The following is a 27,088-nucleotide window of genomic DNA, read 5'->3' on the forward strand; positions in this document are numbered from 1 at the left end:
GCCAAGTTTGATGATTAAGTTTAGTGGAACTTTAATAAAGTTGTCTCAGTATTTTTGACTGTTCAGTGTGAACTGAGCTGTTTGTCAGATCTATTGATCAGGCCTTATGAGAGTGGCAAAAAAGAAAGCCATGCGAAATCACTTTAAAGAAGCATACAAAATGTATTTATAAAGCACTTTTAACATCAACAGCACCAAAGTTCTACGCAGATTTACTAAATACCAATAATCAGTCATAAAACAATAAATAAGGTGGTTTATAAAAGTAATGTCAATATAAAAAGCAGTAATAGAATAATAAAAGAAACACAGTAAGACAAAGTCAACATCTCAGATTGTGTTAAAAGCCAAGGAACAGACAGGTAGAGTGGGGCAAGGCCATTAAAAGCTTTAAAAGCAAATAAAAGGATTTGAAAACCAATCCCAATATGTACTCACAGACATTGTAATGAGGCTGAAATAAGGGAAATATGGTCAAATTTGCTTGTTCCTGTTAAAAGACGTGTAGCAGCATTCTGGAAGGAGTAACAAGTTGTCTAGACAGCACAGTACACTCAGAGAAAGGTAAACTTATAAAGGTATGGCCAGCAAACCAAAACACAGCAAAAGTTAGATAAACAGCAAAAAAGCACATAACTCTGGAGGAGCTGTAAAGCTCAAGAGCTCAGGTGGGGGAATCCTTTAACAGCAAAACTAGTGTTTCTGTGCACATTTAGTTACCATAGAATTGCAGTAAAACAAAAGTCTCACACGGAAGAAAGTCCTATAAATTTCCACTTCCGCTTGAGAATGTTAGGAGGTGAAGGGAACCCAACCAACATGTCTACGGCTATGGCTACTCTTGCAACCTAATAAGGTCCCACAAATCCCATAAATGCCAGAGTAGTTTTTAGGAGGAGGTTTTCGACTCACTCAAAAATAAAAAGCACTCACGGAGACCTTTCTGGTTTCAGAAGGTGTTTTCTTTACTTTTAAAAATAACAGAAATAATGTCCAAGTTGACTTACAAAAACTTTAAATATAAAAATTAGTTGGTGGTAAAGAAAAACTGTTTCACTCCTTCACCAAACAATCAGATCAACCACAGCAGCTGCTTCTGCTTGTTAATCACAGCAGGAGGCGGCTTGACAAGGAGGAGGATCTAACAATAGATCTTTAACATCAATATTTAGCAAAGCATAAATTAATCTAAACTCTTAAAGGAATAGTACACCCAAAACATGATTAGCCTTAATTTTCTACTCACCCCCATGCTGAACAACACTCTGGAGTACTTTTTTGATATCTCAAATACATCTGGAGATCTGGGAGGCTTCTTGCTGTCTGCTGACATTCAAATAATGGAGGTCTATGGTGACCGAGACAGAAAGGTCCATAAAAGTCCACAAAAATGTGTCAATATTCCTCCATACTGCTCGTCCAATGTATTCCAAGTGTCCTGAGTGGGTAGCATCCAGAATTTACTCAAAACGAAGTCATTTAGAATGTTTTTAGAGCATAAACAGTAGTGTATAGGATTTCCTGAAAGCGCGCACATGCGCGCTCACGACGCTACAGAAACCGGCAGACCAAACCAGCGCATTCAGCTCAGCAAAGAACTCATGCTCTTCCTCAACACTGAAGTCCTCAGACATTTTTCTTTCGTTGTTTCTTTCTTTGCACAGGTAAACAGCACATTTCTTTTTCTACGCTTGCATTATTGGCAGAGCAGACGCTGAATGCGCACTTTCATCTGGTTTGGTCTGCCGGCTTCCGTAGCGTCGTGAGCGCGCATGTGCGCGCTTTCAGGAAATCCTATACACTACTGTTTATGCTCTAAAAACATTCTAAATGACTTCGTTTCGAGTAAATTCTGGATGCTACCCACTCAGGACACTTGGAATACATTGGACGAGCAGTATGGAGGAATATTGACACGTTTTTTGTGGACTTTTATGGACCTTTCTGTCTCGGTCACCATAGACCTCCATTATTTGAATGTCAGCAGACAGCAAGAAGCCTCCCAGATCTCCAGATGCATTTGAGATATCAAAAAAGTACTCCAGAGTGTTGTTCAGCATGGGGGTGAGTAGAAAATGAAGGCTAATCATGTTTTGGGTGTACTATTCCTTTAAGAGGCCCAACCACTCGTCACGTTCAGTATGGTCATTTCACAGTACCCCTACATAGGTTAGAAGACTGATTTGTTCTGACCCCAAGATATACATCCGCGCTAAAATATCAAGGTGAAAGTCACCATTAGTATAGACCCAGGTCCCGCAACAACTGAGAGAATAGATTAATGGTGATATTTTTTTATCGCCCAATAAGAGTCTGGCGTAAATGCAGCAGGTTAATGCCGATAACGACCAACCAAACATATATATAAAAACTCTTCCTCACCCATCGCGGGCGGCCTTCCCCCCTTTTTTCCTCCCGAGCTCGGGTCCTCTAGCAGAGGCCTGGGAGCTTGATGGTTCTGCCCAGTATCTTTGCTGTTCTTAGAACTGTACTCTTCTGGATTGAGATGTCTGATGTATTTCCAGGAATCTGCTGTAACCACTCTTCAAGTTTGGGGGTCACCGCCCTGAGTGCCCCAATGACCACGGGTACCAGTGATGCCTTAACCTTCCAGGTTTTCTCCAGCTCTTCTCTGAGCCCCTGGTATTTCTCTAGTTTCTCATGTTCCTTTTTCCTGATGTTGCAGTCACTTGGTATTGCTACGTCAACCATAACGGCTCTCCTCTGCTTTTTGTCCACCACCACAATGTCGGTTGGTTTGCCATTATCATTTAGTCCGTCTGTATCTGTTAGTCCCACAGGATCTTGGCTCGGTCATACTCTACCATCTTTGGAGGTGTTTCCCACTTTGACCTTGGGGTTTCCAGCCCATACTCTGCACAGATGTTCCTGTGTACTATTCCAGCCACTTGGTTATAATCTCTCCCTGCCAGCATCTTACACCCTGCAGTTATGTGCTGGATTGTCTCAGGGGCCTCTTTGCATAGTCTGCACCTGGGGTCTTCTCTGGTGTGGTAGATCTGGGCCTCTATTGCTCTGGTGCTTAGGGCCTGCTGCGGTGCCCGCGGGCACCAAGGGGCCCTCAAGGACCACATGGGGTGCCCTCAACGCCTTCTGAAAACAGCAACTCAGGAGTGGGCTAAGTTTGAAATTTTCTTTTATTCTGTGACTCTTCTTTTTAATCATTTATAGAGCATTTCATCATAGTAATCATATAGGGCATTTTAGCATTTATAGAGATTTTAAAATTATAATATTTAAAGAAAATTTAGAAATTAAAAGTTAACAACAAAAATGTGTTTATTATGGATGAAGTTTAGGTGAACGCTGGTTCCTCTTGTTCATAGGTCAGTATTGGTAGCCCTTCCTATGATTCAATAGCCATGAAGTAGCCCTCAGCCTTGACATGGTTGGTGACCCCGGGTCTAGCCATTGGTAGGATTTCTAGATATCTGCCACTTTGATTATGTTTCGATGGTACATCCCGGAATAGTTGGATGGGACTGTACCCTTTATCTTTGGTGATATGCTCTAAGTCTTAAAAGTCGAAGAGGCTCCTTAAAGGAATAGTACACCCAAAACATGATTAGCCTTCATTTTCTACTCACCCCCATGCTGAACAACACCCTGGAGTACTTTTTTGATATCTCAAATGCATCTGGAGATCTGGGAGGCTTCTTACTGTCTGCTGACATTCAAATAATGGAGGTCTATGGTGCCCGAGACAGAAAGGTCCATAAAAGTCCACAAAAAACGTGTCAATATTCCTCCATACTGCTCGTCCAATGTATTCCAAGTGTCCTGAGTGGGTAGCATCCAGAATTTACTCGAAACAAAGTCATTTAGAATGTTTTTAGAGAAGCGCACATGCGCGCTCACGACGCTACGGAAGCCAGCAGACCAAACCAGATGAAAGTGCGCATTCAGCGTCTGCTCTTCCAATAATGCAAGCGTAGAAGAAGAAATGTGCTGTTTACCTGTGCAAAGAAAGAAACAACGAAAGAAAAATGTCTGAGGACTTCAGTGTTGAGGAAGAGCATGAGTTCTTTGCCGAGCTGAATGCGCTGGTTTGGTCTGCCGGCTTCTGTAGCTTCGTGAACGCGCATGTGCGCGCTTTCAGGAAATCCTATACACTACTGTTTATGCTCTAAAAACATTCTAAATGACTTCGTTGCAAGTAAATTCTGGATGCTACCCACTCAGGACACTTGGAATACATTGGATGAGCAGTATGGAAGAATATTGACACGTTTTTGTTGGCCTTTATTGACCTTTCTGTCTCGGGCACAATAGACCTCCATTATTTGAATGTCAGCAGACAGCAAGAAGCCTCCCAGATCTCCAGATGCATTTGAGATATCAATAAAGTACTCCAGAGTGTTGTTCAGCATGGGGGTGAGTAGAAAATGAAGGCTAATCATGTTTTGGGTGTACTATTCCTTTAATATTAACCTAATCTTTAGCTCCTTTCAAAGATTCTCTGTATATTTGAAGTTTAAATCAAGTTGCTGTTAGATTCCACCACGGGTATGAATACTTTGGGGCATACATAGTAGATGGCATTTCCTACTTCTGTTTCTAAAATAAAAATAAAAAAGAAATCACTGCCTGCCTTTCTTTAAGCTCTGACAGATCATTTTTTTACACTCAAACAAAACAGCTAAGATTTTCTTGAAAGTTTGAAGCAGGAGCAACGATCCGAACCACCTCACTGAGGTTTTCTTCTTAAACCTGTCTCTGAGATTGGATGTGATTAACTATTAAGCCAGGATTTCAGATGCATGTTCTCAAGGCGAGGAATATCGAACACAGCGTTAAACAGAAGAACCAGCGCTTGACAGATTGTGGTAGGGTTCACTGTTCGGGTATGCAAGAGGCATGTCTTTATATAGAGAGAAAATTCCTGAGATTAGAACCAGCTCTTTTGCTGGGCAGCAGTTTGTTCACGTAGTTTTCTATAACTTATTTCTCTCAGTTTGAAAACTGTGGCTATGCACTCCTTTAAATGTATAACATTCCTGGTGCTTCTTATCTTCTTTTTATTCAATCAGACCTTCAGTTTGTTTATCTTTAGGCTGATAAAAGCTGAATTACTTTCAAGCTCCAGTTGGTGTTTTTACCTCATTCAGGGTCCATTACTTGGTTATCTGCTTTTTATTTTTTGGTATTAAAACAGCAATATTACATTTTAATACTTGTTAGGCTACTGAGTTCAATTTATTTCAAATTTCTTTTTAATAAATGAGCAACACGCATGTTCAGTTGGTGTGTTTCAAATTTGGAGAGGATTCAGTTTGCAGACTTTCTTCCCACGGTTGCACCATTAGATATCCACTCTGCAACACTCTCTGTAGTTGTGCTGAACGTCTCTTTGTCCTCACACTCTTGCACTGAAGGACTCCCTTTACAATGGTGCATACTTTGAAGATTAGAGCACCGCTGGCTCCTCTGCTTCAAAAGCTCGGGATGATATCAGCTTTTATTTTAACCTGTCCCCCTTAACAAGATCATCAGCCATGTCGTCTATCAAAAAAACAGCTCTTCATCAGTGACTTTTCATTATTTTCCCTTTAAGTCAGATGTTTTTTCTCCCCCTGGAAGAGATAATTGCCCTTCATCAAAGACGTCTGCCGATAGAATCCTCATGGAAAACTGGGCCCTAATTAAGAACGGAGCGCCGGAGCGGCAGGAGCTGTCAACCTGGAGTATGACTGCTGACCACCAGAATCCCTAATTGCAACCGTTTTGATATCCACTCCCTTCTCTCCGGCCTCCTCCTCTCCTCGTCTTCATTAGCTCTCGGCTTACTTCCCACTCGGCTCTCCCTAATGGCCGGTCAAACGTATATGCCAGACAAACAGCTCCAAACAAGCCCTGCTCCACTGACTCTGCCCTGCAGCATTCAACCTGATAAAATGTGTCGGTGTGTGTGTGTGTGTGTGTGTCTGCAAATCTGAAGTAGGTCTGAGTCTCCTCTACATGTAACACTTTACGCTCCAATAACAGGTCTACTGGTGTCTTCTGTGGATTTGGCAGCAGATGTTGGGATTTTACTCTAATTGGTCGCTTCAGCTGTCCCTCCCTCTAAATCCAACTTTGCTCTTGATGATTCTCTAAATTGTTGTTTTCTACATTCATTCTTCTTACCTTACTCCAAATTGTTTAATAAAATGCTGTTTCTATTCATAGAGGAAGACAGCTTTGCAGAGAGCATTTTGACTGTGCACAACATCATTCCATCCAGCCATGAAACCAGATGATTATATAGACACATAACTTGTTCCCCCCTAACCAACTGATATTAGGTCAGACTAAACATTTCTTGTTTTAGGTCAGTTAGGATTAACAAAATTCTTTCTTCTTATTAATATATCCTTAATTATTGATTGTTAAGACAAGAGAATTAATCCTATTTTTTAACTTTCTTGGTGGGGTTAAATGGGTTAGGGGTTTAAATGTGTCTATATCTCCTTAGTGTTTGGTCAAAAAAAAAAAAAAAGACTATAACTTCTGGGTGTTTTTTCAGGTGCTTCAATTTTGTCCCATTCCTTCTGGCAGAAGTATAGAATAGGACAGAATTCAACTTTATTGTCATTAAAATTGTCAAAAGTACAAAGCAATGAAAGTCTGCAGCCTATCTCTTTAGGGAGCAGTTGGCTGCCATTGTGCGGCATCCAGGGGGAGCTGCATGGGGTTAAGGGTCTTTTTCAGGGACCCAGAGTGTCAGTCTGTGGGAGTGGGGCTTGAACTCAGAACCTCTGGGATCCAAATGTTGCTTCACTAAATAATAAAGTTCATTCCACATGAGGAAATTAATTGTGTGAGACCCCCCACACACACACACACACCCTAAAGACACACACATGATGGTGCCATCTTCATGCTACATAGTTGACGTGTTGTTCTTAGCATGTCGTCATATGGTCGCTATAGCTAGAAATACATTTTCTTTTTAGCTTGGTAAAAACACAGGACTGTCTGTTAAATCCCACGTCTGTTTGTGAAAGCATTAATCTGGGTTTTTATTTTGCTTTTAATTTAACGGCTTCCTCCTCTCTGAGTGGCTTTTCAGCCCTAGTGAGATCGTGACTCATTTAACATTAGAAAGTGACATTCTCTTGCATTAGTTAGCAGCTGAATTAGCAACATTAGAGGCTCGCTATGAATCCATGTCTTCAAACTTATGCTTCTCTTTTAAATTTTTATTTGAAAACTTTCTAAATGTTTTTTTTTTAGTTTAAAGGTGCTAGAAACCACCTGAGGACAGGGTGGAAAACAAAGGCTTCATTGATGAGCCCAAAGGTCAGCTCTATGGAGACTGAAAACACTTTTCTAAGCCGTTGCATCTCAGGGCGATACCTGAGAGCTAGACAGTGTCCCTGCTGGGACGGATGATTGCTGCCTCTCAATGCTCACATTTGCAGGCTGTATCCTTTATCTCGCTTCCTCGAAGACCCAGCATCCTTGCTAAGCCCTCACTCGACAGCATTTACCCACATAAAATCAATAACACTCGAATGCTCTTTCTCTGCTCTGAGGGGGTACGTCAGGTGCAATGTTTCACTGCAGTCAGAATATGTCTGCTCCTTGTGAAGCAGAGCAGAGACAAGCAGAAGGGGGGAAGGGGACCCAGCCAAAGAATTAAAGCTGATTTTATTCCCCCTGAAGACCCATGTGACTTTTAACCCCCAATCATTGCCGGTGTTACCCTTGGGCACTGAATGACTCTGACCATGAAGACAACAATCAGAGCTGCACACTCTTTTTCTAACATAAAATCACACAGTGCTAATTTGCAATTATACAATTCCTCCAAGGATTTAATTCCTCCCTGTTGCTTAATTACAAACTCCTATACACAGAGACTAAATGTCAGTTTGTGAAGCCAGCAGCCAGAAACACGATAATCCTTATATTGAGCTACAACCCTGAGTTTTAAATGACCTTCCGAAAAGCCAGACCTTCTAATTTATATTTTAAAGATCCCTTGGTCGATAGTTTTTCAGACTTGCTGAAGATTTTCCAAAGTCCTTCCTGTGAACATTGGCTGTTTTTTCAACCAAAGGTCCAGCTCTTGTTGCATCGTGGAAGCGTGCAGGAAACCTTGGTGACTCAGATCTGACTTTTGTTAAAAAAGAGCCAAAGTTTAAAATTAAATGTTGCAAAGACCCTCAGAAGGCCTTATCAAACTATTAATCAAAATAATCTTTATGTGAAGGACCCGCTGCTAAGGCATGATGGATATCTAAGATAATGGAAACACACAAAAGCCACAGTCTCCTCTGGTGGTTTGGTCCAATTTTTCTCTCACTTCCATCCCGTTGTTTTTTTCTTAAGGTTAATCCATCCAACTTAAAATGCTCTGATTTCGTAGGGTCAGGAAGTCAGGGTGGAAGTCAGACAGTGACAGCTTACAGCTCTGTGAAGGACAACCCCTGTGGAAACAGGCAAGGTCTCAGATGCCAAGAGAATAAAGAAACAAGCTCCAGCAGGAAAATAAGATAAGAGATAAAGTGTTTTGTTGTTCTGCAGTTTTGGGGGGGATTTTATGTCTTTTTAGGCCATAGCTGATTGATGTATAGTCTTAGGAAACCAGGACAGGCACAGACAGAGTGGGACAAGCTCACCTATTATCTGTCCCTGAAAACCTTTCTTGACACTGAAGCAAATGATAATACTGCATGACACCATGAAGATATTTTTTAACTTTTATTTTTGGTTTATAACAACATAACTTTTCTGATTAATTATAAAATGAAATTTTGAAAATCAAGATGTTTTTGCCTCAGTCTTGAGTTTAAATATGATATTTTGTAAACGATAAAGGAAATGGTTTTACACAAATACTTTACAGTGTGAAACTATTTTGTCTCTGATTCCGATGCAATTGGAAAAAAGGTTTTAAAAAAGGAATATTTGCCTCACCTTAAAATGAATAAATGACTAGTTAGGGTAATTTATCTCATATCTTTTAGATTATTCTGCATTTTAATAAACTGAAATTGATCCCTTTTGTTCAATTTACAAGCTTTTAGGATGCCGCTGCTAAAGTAAACAGTTATGCCATTAATGCAGTTAATCAAATAAAAAAATAAAAAAATATTTTCTATATTTTCTTCTACAAAATAAGATGCTTTTTGGTTGGGCGCAGTATTAGAAGATATAAGTAGAATACAAAACATCTTTATAATTAAGGCAGACCTCTTCACAACACAGAACAATGAGAAGTAGCTACTCCAGGAGCAGAATTATTGTCTGAGTCTACCATGAAAGGATAAACCTACTCATGAAAATATATAGGTTTCTGATAAAGTGAAAACCTTTTATAAGGCCCTTGAAAACAGATTCCCAGAAAGAACAACTCTGCAGCATCCATGGTTTGTGTAAAATTTAATCAGAAGGAAATAGCTAGTAAAAACAAAAAACTAATTCTGCCTAACTATAGGAACAAAATATGCAGGCACTGAGTTATTAATTCATGTTTTATTAAAGGTCAAGTTTTAGTCAGGATGCTACAGTGGTAACACTATGCCTCCAGCACTAAAATGATGGCATGTTTTTGGTGTTTCATCATCATTTTTTAAGCACTACAGAGGCGTCACGTGTTAGAACAAACTCCCAGAAAAAGGTTAATGTTTGCAGCAAAAAAAAGAGGTTCAAGCTGAAAGGAACTGTTATCTAGTGTGAAAATTAACCACATGAATAAACTATGACTCTGTTTTTTTTTCTGCATTTTGCAAGTTTGGAAATGTTCAAACTTAACAAGAACAAAATTTTTAAAGTTGGCTAAGAAACTGTAAACGCAAAATTAACTGATGGTCCTAGCTCATCCTCGGAGAATTCCGAACTAAATTCCCAAAGTAACATCTTTTTTAAAATTATAAAACTTTTAAGAATTAAAATCAAACAAATTTATAAATATGCTGTTTGTTGCATTCAAACTACATAAACACGTATGACACACACAGTCATGTTCAATAAACTAGATTGTTATTAAAGGGTAATTTATTTGATTAAACCATTTAACTAAAATAAAACATTTATATAATATAATGATGGGCACACTGTGTTTAGCCGTGATCTTTCATTATTTTGATGAGTTCTGCTTACATCTAATAAACACAACATTTTAGATTAGAATGCTGAATAAACAACTGACAAAATGACTTATTAAAACAAAAATGTGGGCTTAGGTCATGCTTCAGATTTGTGAGACTAAAATTGATAATAGGGCCTAATTGGAGGTCAAGTTATTTGTTTATCGAATTACTGGTAAAGATTAATGAGGTAAAAAAAAAGTGTGGTGTGAAAAAACAAGTTCCTACAGAACACCTTTGTAATATTTAATTTAATTTCTAAAAGTATTGACTCAGATGATAGAGCTGCAAGGCTACACCGTGTCTGAAGGAGAGGAGTCATTGTTTATCCTCTTAACAAGTGTTTGGGAGAATCGTTCTAATAAAAAGCTCTTTCTCAGGGTTTATTCATAACATTTCATTTTCCTAAACTGTTTGTAATTGTTTTGACCTTAACAGGCTTTCCACAGGGTTGAAGTTTGGTAGAGGAACTTTTCTCTAATCAGAACAGGGCAGAACATCAATCCGCTTGTATTGAGGGTGCCCCTCCGTCAGTATTTGACACGCAGGGTTAATGACAGGTTGCTGACAGTGTATGATTTGAACCGCGACAAAAAAAAAAAAAGTTTGTCCTACAAAGTTACTTGGGTAGCTTTAGAAGTGTATGATAACATGGGTTTACGGTTAGGGATGGGTTAGTGGTAAGTTTGTATTCCACAGCTTATGGAAAAAATGTTGGAAGTTCCTTCTACAGCCTGTCATGAACCTTGCGCCTCACTTACTGACTAGAGGGGTATCCCCATGCATGAGGACATGACAAAGCATCAATATCTGATGAGTTGGGTATGAGACTGTATTAATATGGCAAGTTGTTTTGACATTTATTAACTTGACTGAATATGTAAACAAGATGTTTCAACTGGATTTCTTCCTAGTCAAAATGAACATTTCAGATATTTAAAATAACAGTCTTCCTATCTAAAATAAACATTTCAGATATCTTAAATGTAATTCTTACTAGTGCAAATGATGTCATGCTTCCCATTCCATGGTAAATGGCATGTACTTATATAGCGCCTTGATTCAAGTTAGGAGACTTGACCAAAGCACTTTACACTGCATTCATTCACCCATACACTCACACACTGATAGTGGCAAGCTACATTGTAGCCACAGCTGCCCTGGGGCTCACTGACAGAAGCAGGGCTGCCGTACACTGGCGCCACCGGGCCCTCTGACCACCATCAGTAGACAATGCAGGTGAAGTGTCTTGCCCAAGGACACAACGACACTGAAAGTCAGAGTCGGGGCTTGAACCGTCAACCCTTCGATGACAGGGCAAACTCCTACATCCAACGCCATTGTCGCCCACATAGTATTTGCCTGGAAGGGCTGCTATAATTGTTTTGTTCTCTCTTTGCAAAGAAACATAATAAAATGCCAGCAGAGTGAATGACCATCTATCTCCTTATTTAACTGGATTGCACAGTTGAATATTGTTTTTCTGCAACAAAAGTTCTGAGGATGCTTTGTTTTTGTTGTTTTTTTCCATAAAATGTGTGTTTTAAGGAATTTATCTGGTCTAGTTTGAACATGACAGATTTAAGTTGTTTCAGATTTGAAATTGAGATGGGAACATCCAGTTATACTGGGGAAATAACCTTATTTTAGGACATACTTACCTGTAGAATCTATATCATTAACCTTGATGATCCCCTTCATAGTTGATCAGAATAACTACTTGAAAGTTCCAATATTTTAAATTTAAATCATAAATAGTATTTTTTTTTTTTTTTTTTTTTTTTGCATTTCTGATAAATACTTTGTTTGGTGCTGAATTAAAAGTTTTAAATTAAAATCAAAGTTCACCCATGGCTTACCATATTTTCTTGTAGTGCCTATATCTATATGTGTTACATAGAATGAATAACACCAATTCCCCACTGTGGGGAATGTATTAATGATATTTTGATTCATTTATTAAATACAATACTTTTTATGTAACTGTTAAAAGTAAGAAATGTATATGAGGCCATTTCTATAGATTCCTATTTTGTCTGTATTTGAATTGTCTGTAAAGTGCCAATGATCATGGTAGTTCAAGTACTCAAGTCAAGCTGTGCTGCTCCTAAGCTTTCTTTAACCATATAATTTCAAGCATGTCATAATAGTTATGGCAAGTCTATTAAAGCCACAAAACATTTAATGTACTTCAGATATCAATAGTCTTTTCTTGGCACAGAGGTCATAAAACGTCTCTTTGCATCATAAGATGTGGGGAGATGAGTCTGTTTATGTAGAGCAATGACGTGTTGAGCAGCATGGCCATGGAGGGATGAGAACAGCAAACTCAAATTTATTTTATTAGGGATGTTTGTCAATTAAACTCTCTTCCTGGACCTGCATTTTAGCAAAAATAACAATACTTTCAGCAACAAATGCTTTAGGCTTGATCCCCATCCTGTCCTCGTAGTTGTGTCTCCCTTTGATAGGATGCTACTGAGGGGTGAACCATTTTGTCTGAAATAAAAAAAAACAAAGCTGCAGCAGCAACTCCAATTAAGACTCTGTTTCCTATTTAAGAGAAATGGGTCATTGTGTCAATGTTTTTACTTAAGCTCCCCCATCATTCCTATCCTCTGCCTGCATGCAGAGATGTGGGTGTCCAACATGACGGAGGCTCAAATAGGGGCACAACTTTACAACAGGCTTTCCATTTGCTTTTTTTTGTGTTTTTTTTTTTTTGTATTGGAGCTTGATGTGGAGATTAATGTGTATCAAAAAATGTATATTAACTGGATATTTGCCCTTTAAAAAGCAAAAGGTAGGCTTACTCATTATCCAAAATAAACAGCAAGTATTCCTTCAACATTTCCTTAAACCCTTTTTCGCCCTGCACCTTCATGATTAGTATATTAATTACTGCTTCTCATGCATGTGTCCAATAGCCTAATCAAGCTCATCACACTCAGCTGACACCCAGATTCTTTTCAGATGGAGAAGAATGTATATATATTTCAAGTTTAAGTTAATAAAAGTTTTATTTCACTTTCTAAACATTTTCTATCTTGACAGGTAGAGGTAAGAGAGAAGCCCTGACAAGATACAAAAATATGAATATCTCCTCTATTATTAAAGCTCCTTTTAATTGGATTTGGGGAATTAAATATGCTTTTATATACTCTGGCATCCTGTCTTCATCAGATCCTGTAATGCAATCAGTCCCTTATTCATCAAGAGTAGCTGTGTCTTGGTTGGTCTTGTGGTTTATTCAAATATAAAGAAGAAGAAAGCAAGCAAAACAATGCATTTTATAAAAATACAGAAGGTATCAAGAGTGAAATGTTGCAAAGTCACCTAACTTTTAGACCACTCATATTTTTTACAGTTAAAATGTGTGTTCCAGTGGAGCTGAGGCTGTATCAGCCCAATTTAACATCCTGATTAAACATAATGATAACCCTGGCATCAGTGAAATGTCCAATAGTTACCTTTTGTAAAGCAAATGAAAATTTTCCACACAGTTGAAACGACATTCAGAGGTTCCCAAATTAAACTCTGAATTCTTCCTCAGAAGTTTAATGAGCTTGAAAGTGAGATAAATTCTATTCTTATTTTCTTTTAAATGGAACAGTGCATAAAAAAAGTTATAAAAATATCCTATCCAGTGTTCAAAGAGGGGGAACTGTTTACTCTCTGATAAACATCTGAGGGAAAGTTAACAAGAGGCTGGGAGATGCTGATGTAATCTTTAAAAATTTCCACGTTTTAAGCTTTTATTATATTTTTTAAAGTCTGATATTCATCTTAAAGTGAAAATTTGCTGAGATAAATTCAGTGTTGTTGAAAGTGAATCATATCCTTGAACAGCAGAGGAAAGATAGAGAATGATAAGCATTAAACTCATGCACTGAGCATTTCTTGTATCTCCTGTAGGTTTAGATTTAGATTATTCTTCCAGGGAGAAGCCTGCAGAGGCTTTAAGTAGAGCAGCTACACCACTGTACAGTTTCCTGGATTTCTTTTTTCCCGTGTGTAATTTAACCTCCAGTAAGACAAAAGAAACCAACCGTAATCAGAATCCATTATTTAAGCTGAGGTCGCATTGTTAATCATGGCTTTGATCAGTAAAAAAAAACAGATTCTGTTCAGGAGGGAGAAAACCTAAAGTTTAAATGCAGCAAATCTTTTAATTATGAACAAAGGTATTTTGCTCAGTAAGGGAGAACAAAGCCTGTGATATTGAATACATAAATGATAAATGTGTCTTGAATTATAAACCATTTATTAAATGAATTATTAAACAGAGCACGGTTTCCATCGGGGGGTTGGAGAATAAATTCAATTTGAGTCATACATTCTGCTAAATAGAGTCACAGGGAACCTGTTTCCAGTTCTGAGGAGAAGCGGCAATTAAACAGACTATGTTAAAACTTGTAGTGGCTTGGATACCTAAAGTGCTTTGCAAAAGTATTTACTCCCTTTGAGCTATTTTTCATATTTTGTCACAAATAATCTCATTCATGTATTTAGTTAATATTTTATGTGATGCTTGTGACAAATTGTGAGATGGAGAAAAACGGTGAAGAGTTTTTTAACATTTCTTTTTAGCAAATATCCATTCATCCATTTTCTACGCTTTACTCAGGGCCAGGCTGCGAATGCAGCAGTCTAAGCAGAGATGCCCAGACTTCCCAATCCACACATACCTCCTCCAGCTGCTCTGGGGGGACCCCAATGGTGACACCAGGCCAGCTCATAGGCATGGTCCCTCCAGCGTGTCCTGGGCCTTTCACAAGGCCTCCTCCCAATACAACATGCCTGGAACACCTCCCGAGGGAGGCGACCAGGAAGCATCTGGAACAGATGCCCAAGCCACCTCAGCTGGCTCCTTTCCACATTGAGGAGCAACGACTCTTCTCCAAGCTCCTCCCTGGTAACTGAGCTCCTCACTCTATCTCAAAGTGTGCGCCCAGACACCCTGCAAAGGAAACTCATTTCGGCCGGTGTATTCATGATCTTGTCCTTTCAGTCATTACCCAGATCTCACGACCATAGGTGAGGGTGGGAACGTAGATCGATTAGTAAATCGAGACCTTTGCCTCCCAACTCAGCTCCCTCTTCACCACGACAGTCCGATCCAGCGACCGCATCACTACCGACCCCCACTGATCCTTCTATCCATATCACGCTCCATTCGTCCCACAATCGTGAAGCAAATCAATTTGGAAAAATGTGGTGGGAATTTATCTCCTTTAACCTTTCACTGCAATAACAGCTACCTGCTTTATGTCTGGGTAGAAATAAAAATATTCTCTATTTTATACCAGCAGCTTTGTCAGATAGATGGAGAGCTACTGTAAACTTTTAACTATGTTGAGGATTGAACTTTGACTAAACCATGTAAATTCATTTGCTGCAGAATAAATCCGTCATGATCTGTGGGGTGTAAGGTCAGATATTTTTGCTTCATGTTGGGATTCGTCTGTCTGTTTTTCATATTCAGTCTATTCCCTACTTTCAGTATTTTTTCCTTATTATTTTTGTGGGTTTGTTTAGTGTTTTAATATCAGATTATTTACTTATTTTCTTTCCAGTGTTCAGTTTAGTGGAGCTTGTTAGTGGGGCTTTAGACGTTGGTTTTTGGTCTAAATCTGGTTAGTCCGTCATAGTCTTCATTTAGTCCAGAAATAGTTACTGAAAATTGGGCTGTGTTTGGTTGGTCAAATGTTGAAAACATGCTGCAAGCCCAGTTTTCAGCATCTTTTCACCTTGCACTTTTCAACCAAATGTTGACGTTGTTTGAACGTAAATCATGACGTGTTTTCAGTGTCTTTTAGATTAATCTTTGCTCGGTGGTTAGGGCTGTTCTGATCAACAATCTTCTCCTCATTCATTAATCACTATCAATATTTCTCTTATTGCCATTTGCTTGTGCCTCAGTGTTGACCCTATGTTTTCTTCTAATGGATTGTTCCTTGACTTTAGGACTTGCACATTTTTAGATATTAGTCTTAACTAAACAATGTTAATTTTCACCTTGGGGTCCACAGTCTCCGTTCTGGATTTGTGGCCCTCAGCTTCACCATTAAACTTCAGAGGCTGCCTTCCTCAACTCAAGCCTTTGGAACATATATTACTTTGTAGAACAGCCCTACAATATATTTAGATTAATGCATCTTCCCATCAACACTCAGCCCTCGTTTCTTTCCACTGCCAAATGTTGCAAACGTCTTATTTTTATGGAGTCATTTACAGAAGATGCCTATTTGTTATTCTTTACTGTTTTTCTCCTGGCGGGTTGCAACATTATTTTGCTCAGGAGATTCACATTCCTCAGTGACCTTAAGAACTAAACCAGCAGGAGTTTTGCTTTAGTTGGGTCACCAAGACTAGGCAGGTCTTAGGATAGAGGCCTAACAAAGCAAAACATTTTTGTGGAATATAGCAAAGTTTATTTCATTTGATTTTTAATTTAATTCCATTGTAGTTAATATGAATATTTCATGTAACAACTAATAGCAACAATGAATGAAAAAGATCAGAAAAAAGTAGTAATTTATATTTGCCCATTTACTCACATCAATATGAAATGAGCTTTTTAGCTTAGAAGACCATTACTGGCAATTGAATACACAAAAATATAAACAAAATATTTAAATTACACAACTAAACATAATCTAATTCTTGTATTCAGTATCAATTTATGGTAATGATTTTAAAATTGTCTTTTAATGCAGAAAAAGATTTAGAATATTTTATCTCAATGTCACACCATTAATTATAACAAATCTTTCCAGCATCACTACTCTAAACCAAATTTTTTTTATCTTATATTTTAGCCATTACCGCAATACCATGAAGATCCCCTTTTCACATTTTCGACTGCTCCCCAAGGAGAGTTAAATGCACAGGTAGGGGGGAGTGGCAGCCTAGTGGTGAGGGCATAAAGCTTGGAATCCTAAGGTTCTGAGTTTGAGCCCCAATCCCACAGGCTAACACTCTGCATCTCTGAGCAAGACCCTTAACCCCCGATTGCTACCCGGGCGCCCCACAATGGCAGCCCACTCCCCACCAAGGGGATGGGTTAAATGCAGAGATAATTTTCTCCAATGTAATATCAATAAAGTTCAGTTGTTCAATTATTATTATTCATGTGTAGCAACTACACCTAGAACTGACCCTGGACGACAGTCTTAGATGGTCAAAGAGTAGGGTTTCATTTAACACCTTAACGCTGCCTTCAGACGGATCACATTCTGATCGTCAGAGGCTTCGGTTTTACATGCGGAGTCTATGAGGAACCATGTCGAAGAGGTGCTACTCCTCACAAATCTGGCTTGGTGCACCTTAAAGGTATACGGAGGATGTTCTGTTTCCGGCTGGATCCTCAAAATAAGTGGTCCCCCTAATCGTCAATAATTCTGGTGATATGTTTACGTAAGGCTGTTCTACATTCTCGTCCCCATTATCACTTACCGGTGGTGGGTCTGACATGGTCGAAAAATTGCAAATCTTCTTTTGGAAAGTAGGCTTGTATGAGCGATGCAAACAGCAACTTTTAAACAGAGCATGCATGAGGAGAAATGGGCTTGTGCATTCTCTCTCACGCGTTCATTAGGTGTTCCCTCTCGGGAGCGGGTTGGGTATGTGCTTTTTTTTTTTTAAAGTCGAGAGGGCAGGTCTTTTCAAAAATTCGCGAACATCCTCCACTATACCTTTAAGGCATTTTGAGCTTCAGGTGTTGCACATCTTGGAAAATCTTAACCTTTTGACCTTTTAGATGCAGTTCATGAACCAATCAGAGAGGCTGATCCCAAAGCAGGAGGTCCCAGAGTGCTTCACCAGTGTTAAGGCAGCTGTATTTCCAGTACAGCACTTTCTTTCACTCCATAAGATGTACTTACTGTACATTAATGATGATTTAGATATTAAAGTAATGTTTTTATAGCACAGTAGTTGTAGCTAAATTTGAAACCAGTTTATATTTGTTGGTGACAGTCTCATCAAGCTCTCTGACCAAGTCACAGTAAGCAAAAAGAATGCTTTAATTCTCTCTGAAACAAAGGCACCAGGAATGAGATGTGCAGATCCACTGAAAGGCTCTGGGGTAAAAATGGGATTTCTGACCTCTGGAGAGGTGTCATAACGCTGTGCCCTGATTGACTGTCAAGAAGCAGGTAGGTTAGGGTGGAAAGGATGTGAGGGAGGCAGAATGGCTGCTGCTACTAGTGATGGAGACCACCAGGACCTCATTAGCTCCTCATTTCATCAAACATCACTGCACCAGGGTGGCTCTCACTTCCCCAGTATACCTCTTTCTCTCTTCATTTCCTTTTCGTCTTTTCATTACTTCTCTCTGCTCCTTCTGTGGTCTCTGTACCTCTTTTCTACTTCTGCCTTTTCTTTCCTGCAGCACTTTCAGGTCTCATTAACAACACGGGTCTGCTAATCTTCCACTATGTCAAAGTCAGCAGATGATAATGATAATGGCGCATCCCCCTACCATACATCTGCTGCCGCCAAAAATCATTTGTTTTTGTTAATGCCAAGAAAATGGAAATTGGTTAGAGCTGTAGGAATGTAAATAGCTGCAGAGTTTCGGCCGGGGTGATATTTCAGGGCACATAAAAGGCTTTGGTTTGCATATCATTGCTTTTCAGTGTTGAGGTCTGCAAAGAAACCGAAAAAAAGCCAATCCCCAGACATGTTCACACATGCAGAGCAAGACCTGCAAAGCCTCAAACATACCAAAATAATGTAGAGCAGCTCAACATACATAATTGGGGCCCTGATAGTGATTTATGTGCACGCAGAGGAGAAAAAGAGGCCACACACTTTATGAAAATTTCATGTAAAATAATGCAAGAGGGAATCGGAGGCTGGAAATTTGCGGAAAACAGTGTGCATAAAAAGGGCTCAACAAGCAAGATGCCACATTAAATCAGATTTAAAACAGAAAAAGTTTCAAGACATTTCAATATCTGGTAATATTATTTTAACACAACAACAAATTGCTGCAACATTTATTTCCTGTATATCCCTGCATTTAAACATTTAAAAAAACAAATCTGAAATCCTAAACTTATTTATATGAAAGTGAGCAAAATTCTGATTTCTAATTGAAAAATATTGTCTGCCTGTCAAGATCTGGATCTAAAATACAGCAGCAAACAGAAAGATCACAGACCACAATAAAAATTAAGAAAAATCAGTGGAGAAACAGATGCATCAGTAATCAGGAGGTATAGAGCCAACAGTAGATCCATTAATCATCAGAGCAGTTGTCATCCTCGGAAGATGACTCAACAGGCAGCGAGTGGCTTTCACAATCTAAGGAACAGACTGGCAATAAGCTGAAACTTTCCGACACATCAGATGGTGTGAAGGACGCTGCGCTGCATTCAGTATGCTGAAACAAAGAGTGAAACTGCAGCCTAGACTCTGTGGAGGACAAAGAGAAAATAATACATGCAATATACTTTGTCTAAAACCCAAAGGCGGAGGATCTATTACAGAACTATTAATACAACTAGCGATTCAGACAGTCACATAGCAGCTGCTCAGTCATTTGATATCTAGATGTGGGAAAGTTATCTCTAAAAAAGTTATAGATGACCATCCAAATGAGGATAACAGGTAGTTTAAGCTACCGTATTTTAGTTGTGGCATAGCTGTTGGTTCTGTCTTGTTATTAGGTAAATATCTAACACAGAGAACACTATTCTGGAGACTGGAAAGATTTAGAGTTTGTTGCACATAATCTTTAAATGAACAGAAACCTGAGATCAGATTTGGCTCAGGGATAATCTGGGAAACAAAATTCAGTTAGAATGAGTTGCATACGTCTTAAGAAAATAGTTTCCATAAAGTTTGCTTACAGCTATGTGTTGAGATGTTTGTCAGGGGATGATGATGGTCAGAATCCAGGTGGTTACAGTAGCTTCACCTTTATTTTCTGAGCAACCTAGGGAAATTCGCCAGGAGGGTTTTATAGGATTGAACTAGGAACACTGTGAGAATATCTCCAAATAAGTCAAAAGAGAGAAAAATATCTTTAAGTATTAAAATAATTAAGTCTAATAAATATAGAAAAATATTGGTAATGACCAAATAATACAAAGAAATGATTAACCCTAGATCCAGACCTCTAGAACTACAGACAGGAGGGTGGCAGTGATTAACAGACTTAATATTTATCCTCTCCCAGTGAGGGTACTTTCCTACAACATAAGCTGGGCCACATGAATCAAGCACAGTTTAAATGACACATTGTACCTGAGTGTTTCTACTGACCTTCCCTTTATCATGAAAATACAGGCTTTTAGATACCTGTCTGACTTCCTGCAGCCCTTCAGATCCCTTAGATCTTATGATCCCTACCTTCATTCTGTACCAAGGTCCAGCCTAATTCACTAAGGCAATATTCAAAGCTACTGTCCTAGCTACTGAATAAACTGTCCTTACACGTTAGACGGGCTCCAACTGTATTATCTTAAAACGTATCTATTGTTGCTTGTTATCAATACAGCATGAGAGATTAAGGGGAGGGGAGGGAGTCCTTGCTGGTTTTGTTCTTTCCTTTCCTTTCTTTTTCTGTTCAGCATTTCGGTAAATATATCAAAATTAGAAATTAACAACCTTTATTGTCATTATAAAACCAAAATTAAATGCGGCAAAGAATCCCAGCTGAGCAACACAATTATAGAAGATATATTAACATCCTTAGAGTGAAAATGTGTAGATATTGACGGTCCAGTCCATGAAATGGTCTGATCATCTGTTTAATTGTCTGTCTATGCGATTGCTTTCAATACTTTGGGAATCTTTGCACCAACGCTGCTTTGCACGGCATCCTTGCAGCCTCAATTTGCACACTGAACACCTAGAAAATGTTTAACTGCATCGGTCCAGAAAAACATGGTGGATTAGCAACAGCTCTTTCTAGCAAAGTTTTCACAAATATAAACCACCATATAGCCCATAATTATCACTGCAATCAGCAGATTCTTTGCGGAATAATCATATATTACATTAAATTTATGTTGTCTAATTCAATTATATTTGGACGGTCATATATTGTTCTGTGAAAACACAACACTGGCTGTGTTAGGATAACAAATGAAAGTGTGAATCGATCAAATCGTGGTCAAATGAATACATCTGCACATTTATGGAATAAATTCAACGCAACTTCCATTTAAAATATAAGAGTTTATCAACAAAAATAATTCAGCTCCAAGTCAAACCTATTCTAGGTTTAAACGTTTTAACTAAACAAATGAAAAGCATCTAAACTGAAGAATTCGAAATGAGGTCAAATTAGCTTTTAACTAATTTAGAGCAACTGGAATTTGTTCAAACCAATTCAATGCAAATCCAAGAGGTAAGTAAATCATTATTTGTCAAAATAATGTTTTAACAAATTATTTGCTTAATCAGAACCAAAAAAAAAACTTTAGTAAATGTATTCTTAACCTTCTTTGATTGAGCTACTATCTAGGAGAAATGGGCTAACTTGTTTTAAAGGACTGGATGTCCATATCAGGTTATGGTATAACAGGTTATGGCCCAACAAGATTGTGAAAAACTGTCGGACAGAAATTACTGTAATTTTTGGAAGTCTCAAAGATGCATCGAAGATGCTTTGAAAAGTTGGTAGCAGCCGTGTTTTCTACTTCTACATGTTGTATGTTGTTTTAATCTTACATTCTGTGTCTTGTTCGCCTACCTTTGAGTCGGAGAGAATATTATATAGAAGAGGAAAAACACATGGAATATAAAAGCTGCAGCTTTGTGGTCAAGCATAACAAAGCCTTAAGTCTTTTTTTCAGGTTCTGATACAGTTGAACCTTTTTCCTGATGAATATGTGACAAATTGTGCAATCCCTGGCTGAGTGGGATATGTAGCCATGCATCTGGTCCTTTTCTGGACTCCTACAGCATAAACTGAGTCTATATCCGTTAGAAGCCCATTAAGAATGCTCTGTGCCGCCTACAAATCTGCTATAGAAATAAAGTTGAACTTCACCCTGTCATGATAACATGGACAAAAATGTCAGAAAGATTTTCTCCGTTTTGGGTTGTGGTGCATGGGTTGAGAGCAAAACCCATGTACAGGAACTAAAAGACAAGAAGATGCTAGAAAAAACAAAACAGGGGAAAATGTTGGTTAATTCCTGATATTTTCATGATATAGAAGATGCATGTGTTCTTGTGGTGTAGCTCTACAACTTTAGAGGAGGTCCATATACATTAATGTGATAGCCTTAATCATTATTACTACTGTATGTGCTTCTTGTTTCATGTCATGGGTGTTCTGATAAACATCTAACAAGAAAAATGAAACATTTTTTATAACATTTTCATTTGAATTCTGATTCTGAATGTAGGTTTTTTAGAAATACATTTTTCTTAGTTAAACTGTGCCATCCTATGAATTAATTTATATTCAGCAGTATGACTTTCCTCTGTTGGATGTTTTTTCAGTGCTGAAAACAGCTCTGTTCGTATTTAAATCAGCACTGAGATGAGAGGTTTAGGGCTAAACACACACATCCCTCCCATGTGTGTGAATGGGAGTGAGATTTAAGGTGAATCCTTTGTAAGACCCCGGGGCTTCCACCACTCGCAAGGCAATATGACAAGCAACATATGCCCCGGAGGCAGTGTCGCTCTCTGTTTGTCAACAAAGCATTTTCTGCTCCAAACACACAGCGAGGCATTTTACCAAAGTTCTATAAAAGTGTGTTTTTTTTTCTCTACATTGCATATTTCTATTTAAACTGCAGCTCAACTGAAACGTTTGTAGATTATTATTTAAATGTGAAGAAAAAAAAAGAATTATATTTCTTTAGTTACTAGATTGTTTGAAGAGATTTAAAGGTTTATATTTTTTACTCTTATTTACCATTTAGCCTCTCGGGATGCACTGCCAGACCTGCTCTCTGGTGACCAGCTCTGGTCACCTTATCGAAGGAGGCCGGGGAAAGGAGATCGACCAAGCCGAGTGCGTCATTCGCATGAATGACGCCCCAACAGCCGGGGCCTACGCCCAAGACGTCGGCCGCCGGACCTCCCTGCGAGTCATCGCCCACTCCAGCATGCAGCGGGTGCTACGCAGTCGGCACGAGCTTCTCAATGCCAGCCAAGACACAGTGTTCATCTTCTGGGGTCCCAGCAACTACATGAGGCGTGACGGAAAGGGCCTGGTTTACAACAACCTGCGGCTAATGAACCAAGTGCTGCCCAAGCTCAAAGTCTACATCATTTCCTGGCAGAAGATGCTGCAGTTCGATGAATTGTTCAAGAAGGAGACGGGCAAAGACAGGTGAGCCTTTCTATTAATGTCCGATGGCATTTTTTTCCTTGTTTTCCTTTTTTCCTGTTTTTGTTTTTCCTGGAGCAGCAAAAGTAATTGTGCTTGCTGAAACCAAGAGGAGAAGATTTTGTTTTCCTTTCTTCAAAAGCAACCCTACTTCTACTGCTATACTTTATCAAAAAGCACATATAATTTTATCTTTATCATATATTTATGCATTCAGAATAGCATTGATCAACTGCTTTTTGTAGAGTGTAAATGGAAATATGACAGGGGATGTGGTCTGTCCAAGGTTGCAGCAGAGCCAGTGAAATGTAACAAACAGCATTTCATACATTTATCATACAATCTGGTTTCTGTCATTTCATCATACAGAACATAAAATCTTACATTTATTAATATAATATTAGCTGGAAATAAGTATCTTAATCTTATTATACCCCTGAGCCATTTAGCACTGCCTCTCTTCCTCTGGTTGCTTTTAACCCTAATATAAAATATATATTGAATCATTATGCTGGAAATCTTCTTGATTTAGTATTTACACATTAGCAAACTGAGGTACAGATTTTTTTTTTTTTTTATCTCCCTAGCGTTTTCCTCTGTAATAAATGTTTTCTATCTCAATGAATGACTGACAGCTCTGTCTGGACTGCTCTCACCACTACCCCATTCAGAATTACTCTGAACCAATCAGAGTGTAAGATAGGCTGGCTGTGTGTGGTAGTGTCCTATCAGAGAAGTGATAGTGCTGACCGGGATCAGCCAATAGCGCAAAGTGTTGGCCATCTTTATGCCGAGAAGTTAGAGGGGCGCAGAATCCAAGTTCAATCATATCAATTCAAAATTGAACCTACTTCCTTCCAAAGAATGTCACATATCTGGGCACAGGGTTGTACATGAGTCTCTACTTTGTTCTGTTACATCTTCTCCATCAGCATGCAGAGTAAGTTTTGTTCAAACTCATGATCTTCTAGCTAGTCTCAGTGCAAAGGCTATAATAATAATTGATAAAAAAAAATAAATTTACAATTCACCCAAAGTAGTATGAAGATGTCATGCAGCTAGAATGTTAAGATGTTAAGTTTGAAAGCTGGGCTGTGGTCTCTTTCTGGATGGAGTTTGCATTTTCTCCTTCTGAATCTTTTCGATTTAGCGAAAAGCAGATCTCTTTAAACTATCCCCATCGATGGATGAATGGATGAATAAATGAATTAATAGGTGGATGAGAGATGAATAAATGAATGAACTAATGGGTGGATGGTTGGATGAATGATGGATAAATGAATGATCGGTGGGTGGGTGGATGAATGAATTAATGATAAATGGATGGATGAATGAAGAATGAAAGAATCATAGGTGGGTGGTGGATGACTGAATGAATGAATGAATGAAGTAATTAATTAATTAATGGGTGGATGAATAATGAATGAATGAATTATAGGTGGGTGGGTGGATGAATTAATTATGGATGGATGGATGGATGGATGGATGGATGGATGGATGGATGGATGGATGGATGAATGGATGAATAAATGAATGAATTAATTAATAGGTGGATGAGAGATGAATAAATGAATGAACTAATGGGTGGATGGTTGGATGAATGATGGATAAATGAATGATCGGTGGGTGGGTGGATGAATGAATTAATGATAAATGGATGGATGAATGAAGAATGAAAGAATCATAGGTGGGTGGTGGATGACTGAATGAATGAATGAAGTAATTAATTAATTAATGGGTGGATGAATAATGAATGAATGAATTATAGGTGGGTGGGTGGATGAATTAATTATGGATGGATGGATGGATGGATGGATGGATGGATGGATGGATGGATGGATGGATGGATGGATGGATGGATGGATGGATGTATGGATGGATGGATGGATGGATCAATAATGGATGGATGGATGGATGGATGGATGGATGGATGGATGGATGGATGGATGGATGGATGGATGGATGGATGGATGGATGGACCACATTAAACCTATAAAAGTGAGAACCCACAGGTTTCAACAGTTTTTTATTCCCACTTTACTTCTTTTGAAATGGCAGCTAAACAACCTAGTTTCTGATTTTATATTACTCAAGATTGAGCCTCTCTTGGGGCACATTATGGACAAGAAATCCCCTACAATCACTTTGACACTCATACTATACAGGGTGAAATTGAACCTAATCAACTTTAATAAATATGTATTTTTCACAAAAGAGGGTCTAAGTTTGCTCTTCAGGACTTTTGCAGTAAGGATGACTTTGTGAACCATGAGGCGACGATACATTTGGGTTTAAAATGCTAAGCACAAGCTTGTCCCATGGTTCCACACTAATGAAATATAATCTCAGAATATAAATGTGCTTCTCTGTCCAGTGTTTAACATCATCCTAAATGTTAAACACTGGAACTTTTATAACACTAATACCATCATTTACGCCAGCTCATCTGTGCCTGCTGTGCAAACCACTGGTGTACTGTGACCTGACTTAATCCTTTTCCAAACACATATTTATCTGACTATAAGCTTCAGGGATTAAAGTGCTGACTGTGATCCAACCCCCCCAGCCACCCCCCCACACACCTCCGAGCAGGGAGTTGTAGGGCTTTATGGTCATGGTTCCTTTTTGGGGAATTTTCTTCCATATGATACCATACAAACCATCTGTCCCCAAAACATTTTAAAACATTAGCATTTATTCATTGAGATCACTTTTATTAGTTTCATAGCATTTTTATTTCATTATTGATTAGATACATGATATAAAAATGACTAAAGGAGGTTTAATATGCAGGTGATGGTATAAGGGTTATACAAACTTAAAGCCTCTAAGCTCATTATCAAGTTTTTAAAATACCAGTGAAAGGTTGTAACAAACATTTTCAAAGAAATGTTAGTTTGCTTTAACAGTCATTAGGATTTTTCCACTGAGTATTGAAAATGGGAGAAATCTTTAAGTTTAAATGTATATATTCTTATATAATAATAGACTTTCTATGTATTGTCTGTCTCATTAAGAAAAACAATGTCTTGGTTGAAAAAAAACCTGATATTTAAATCTGCCAAGGGTATGAATAAGCCTGGGCTTAACGGTTTGTGGTTGAGTTGAGTGGAGTTGAAAGGTCTCCGGATTAATGAGCCCAAGCAAAGTTCTTTGTTTGGTGACCATTAATGCTTAATGAATCCCCAACCGAACACATACACTGTGTTCGTCTCTTCCTGTCTTTCTCCAAGCTTTTGACTGGAGTATCATTGGAGGTTGGATTTGAATTGGGCTTAAGAGAGATGCCAGGGGAGGAACATGCCAAGTCAAGGATTTAGAGGCGGACTCAGATATCCATCCTTTAGATTCTGTGCCTGCAATTATAGGAGCAGCTTACAATAAGAGGGCAACTTTTGTTACTGTCTTTTCATGCTGTTCGTCTTTGTATTTTTAGGCTTAAACATTTATGAGACTAAACTATGGTCTTTCTGCTCTGTGTGTTAAATCACAAGCCTAATCCTCAGTGTTACACTTCTAATATATGACGACTTTTAAAGGAATCCATTTCTATGGAAAAGAAAACAGATGCACATTAATAATTAAAAAAAACACATTACACTGTTTTTGAAAAACGATCAATTTTTATCGCTAAAAGCAGCATCGATAGCATATTTCTGGATAATCAGCAGTGCAACTAGCACCC

General features: G+C 38.5%; 1 protein-coding gene across 1 annotated transcript in view; it reads left to right on the forward strand.

Annotated features, from left to right (window-relative positions):
- st6galnac5a (ST6 (alpha-N-acetyl-neuraminyl-2,3-beta-galactosyl-1,3)-N-acetylgalactosaminide alpha-2,6-sialyltransferase 5a) overlaps positions 1-27,088 on the forward strand; it is a 93,493-nt gene that overhangs the window by 47,951 nt on the left and 18,454 nt on the right. Inside the window, exon 4 of the mRNA XM_038291971.1 lies at positions 22,994-23,406. Coding sequence (XP_038147899.1) covers positions 22,994-23,406 — 413 coding nt within the window. The remainder of the gene's footprint in view (positions 1-22,993; positions 23,407-27,088) is intronic.

The sequence above is a fragment of the Cyprinodon tularosa genome, unplaced genomic scaffold, assembly GCF_016077235.1.
Source record: "Cyprinodon tularosa strain WSP-4 unplaced genomic scaffold, ASM1607723v1 ctg304, whole genome shotgun sequence".
Lineage (NCBI taxonomy): Eukaryota > Metazoa > Chordata > Actinopteri > Cyprinodontiformes > Cyprinodontidae > Cyprinodon > Cyprinodon tularosa.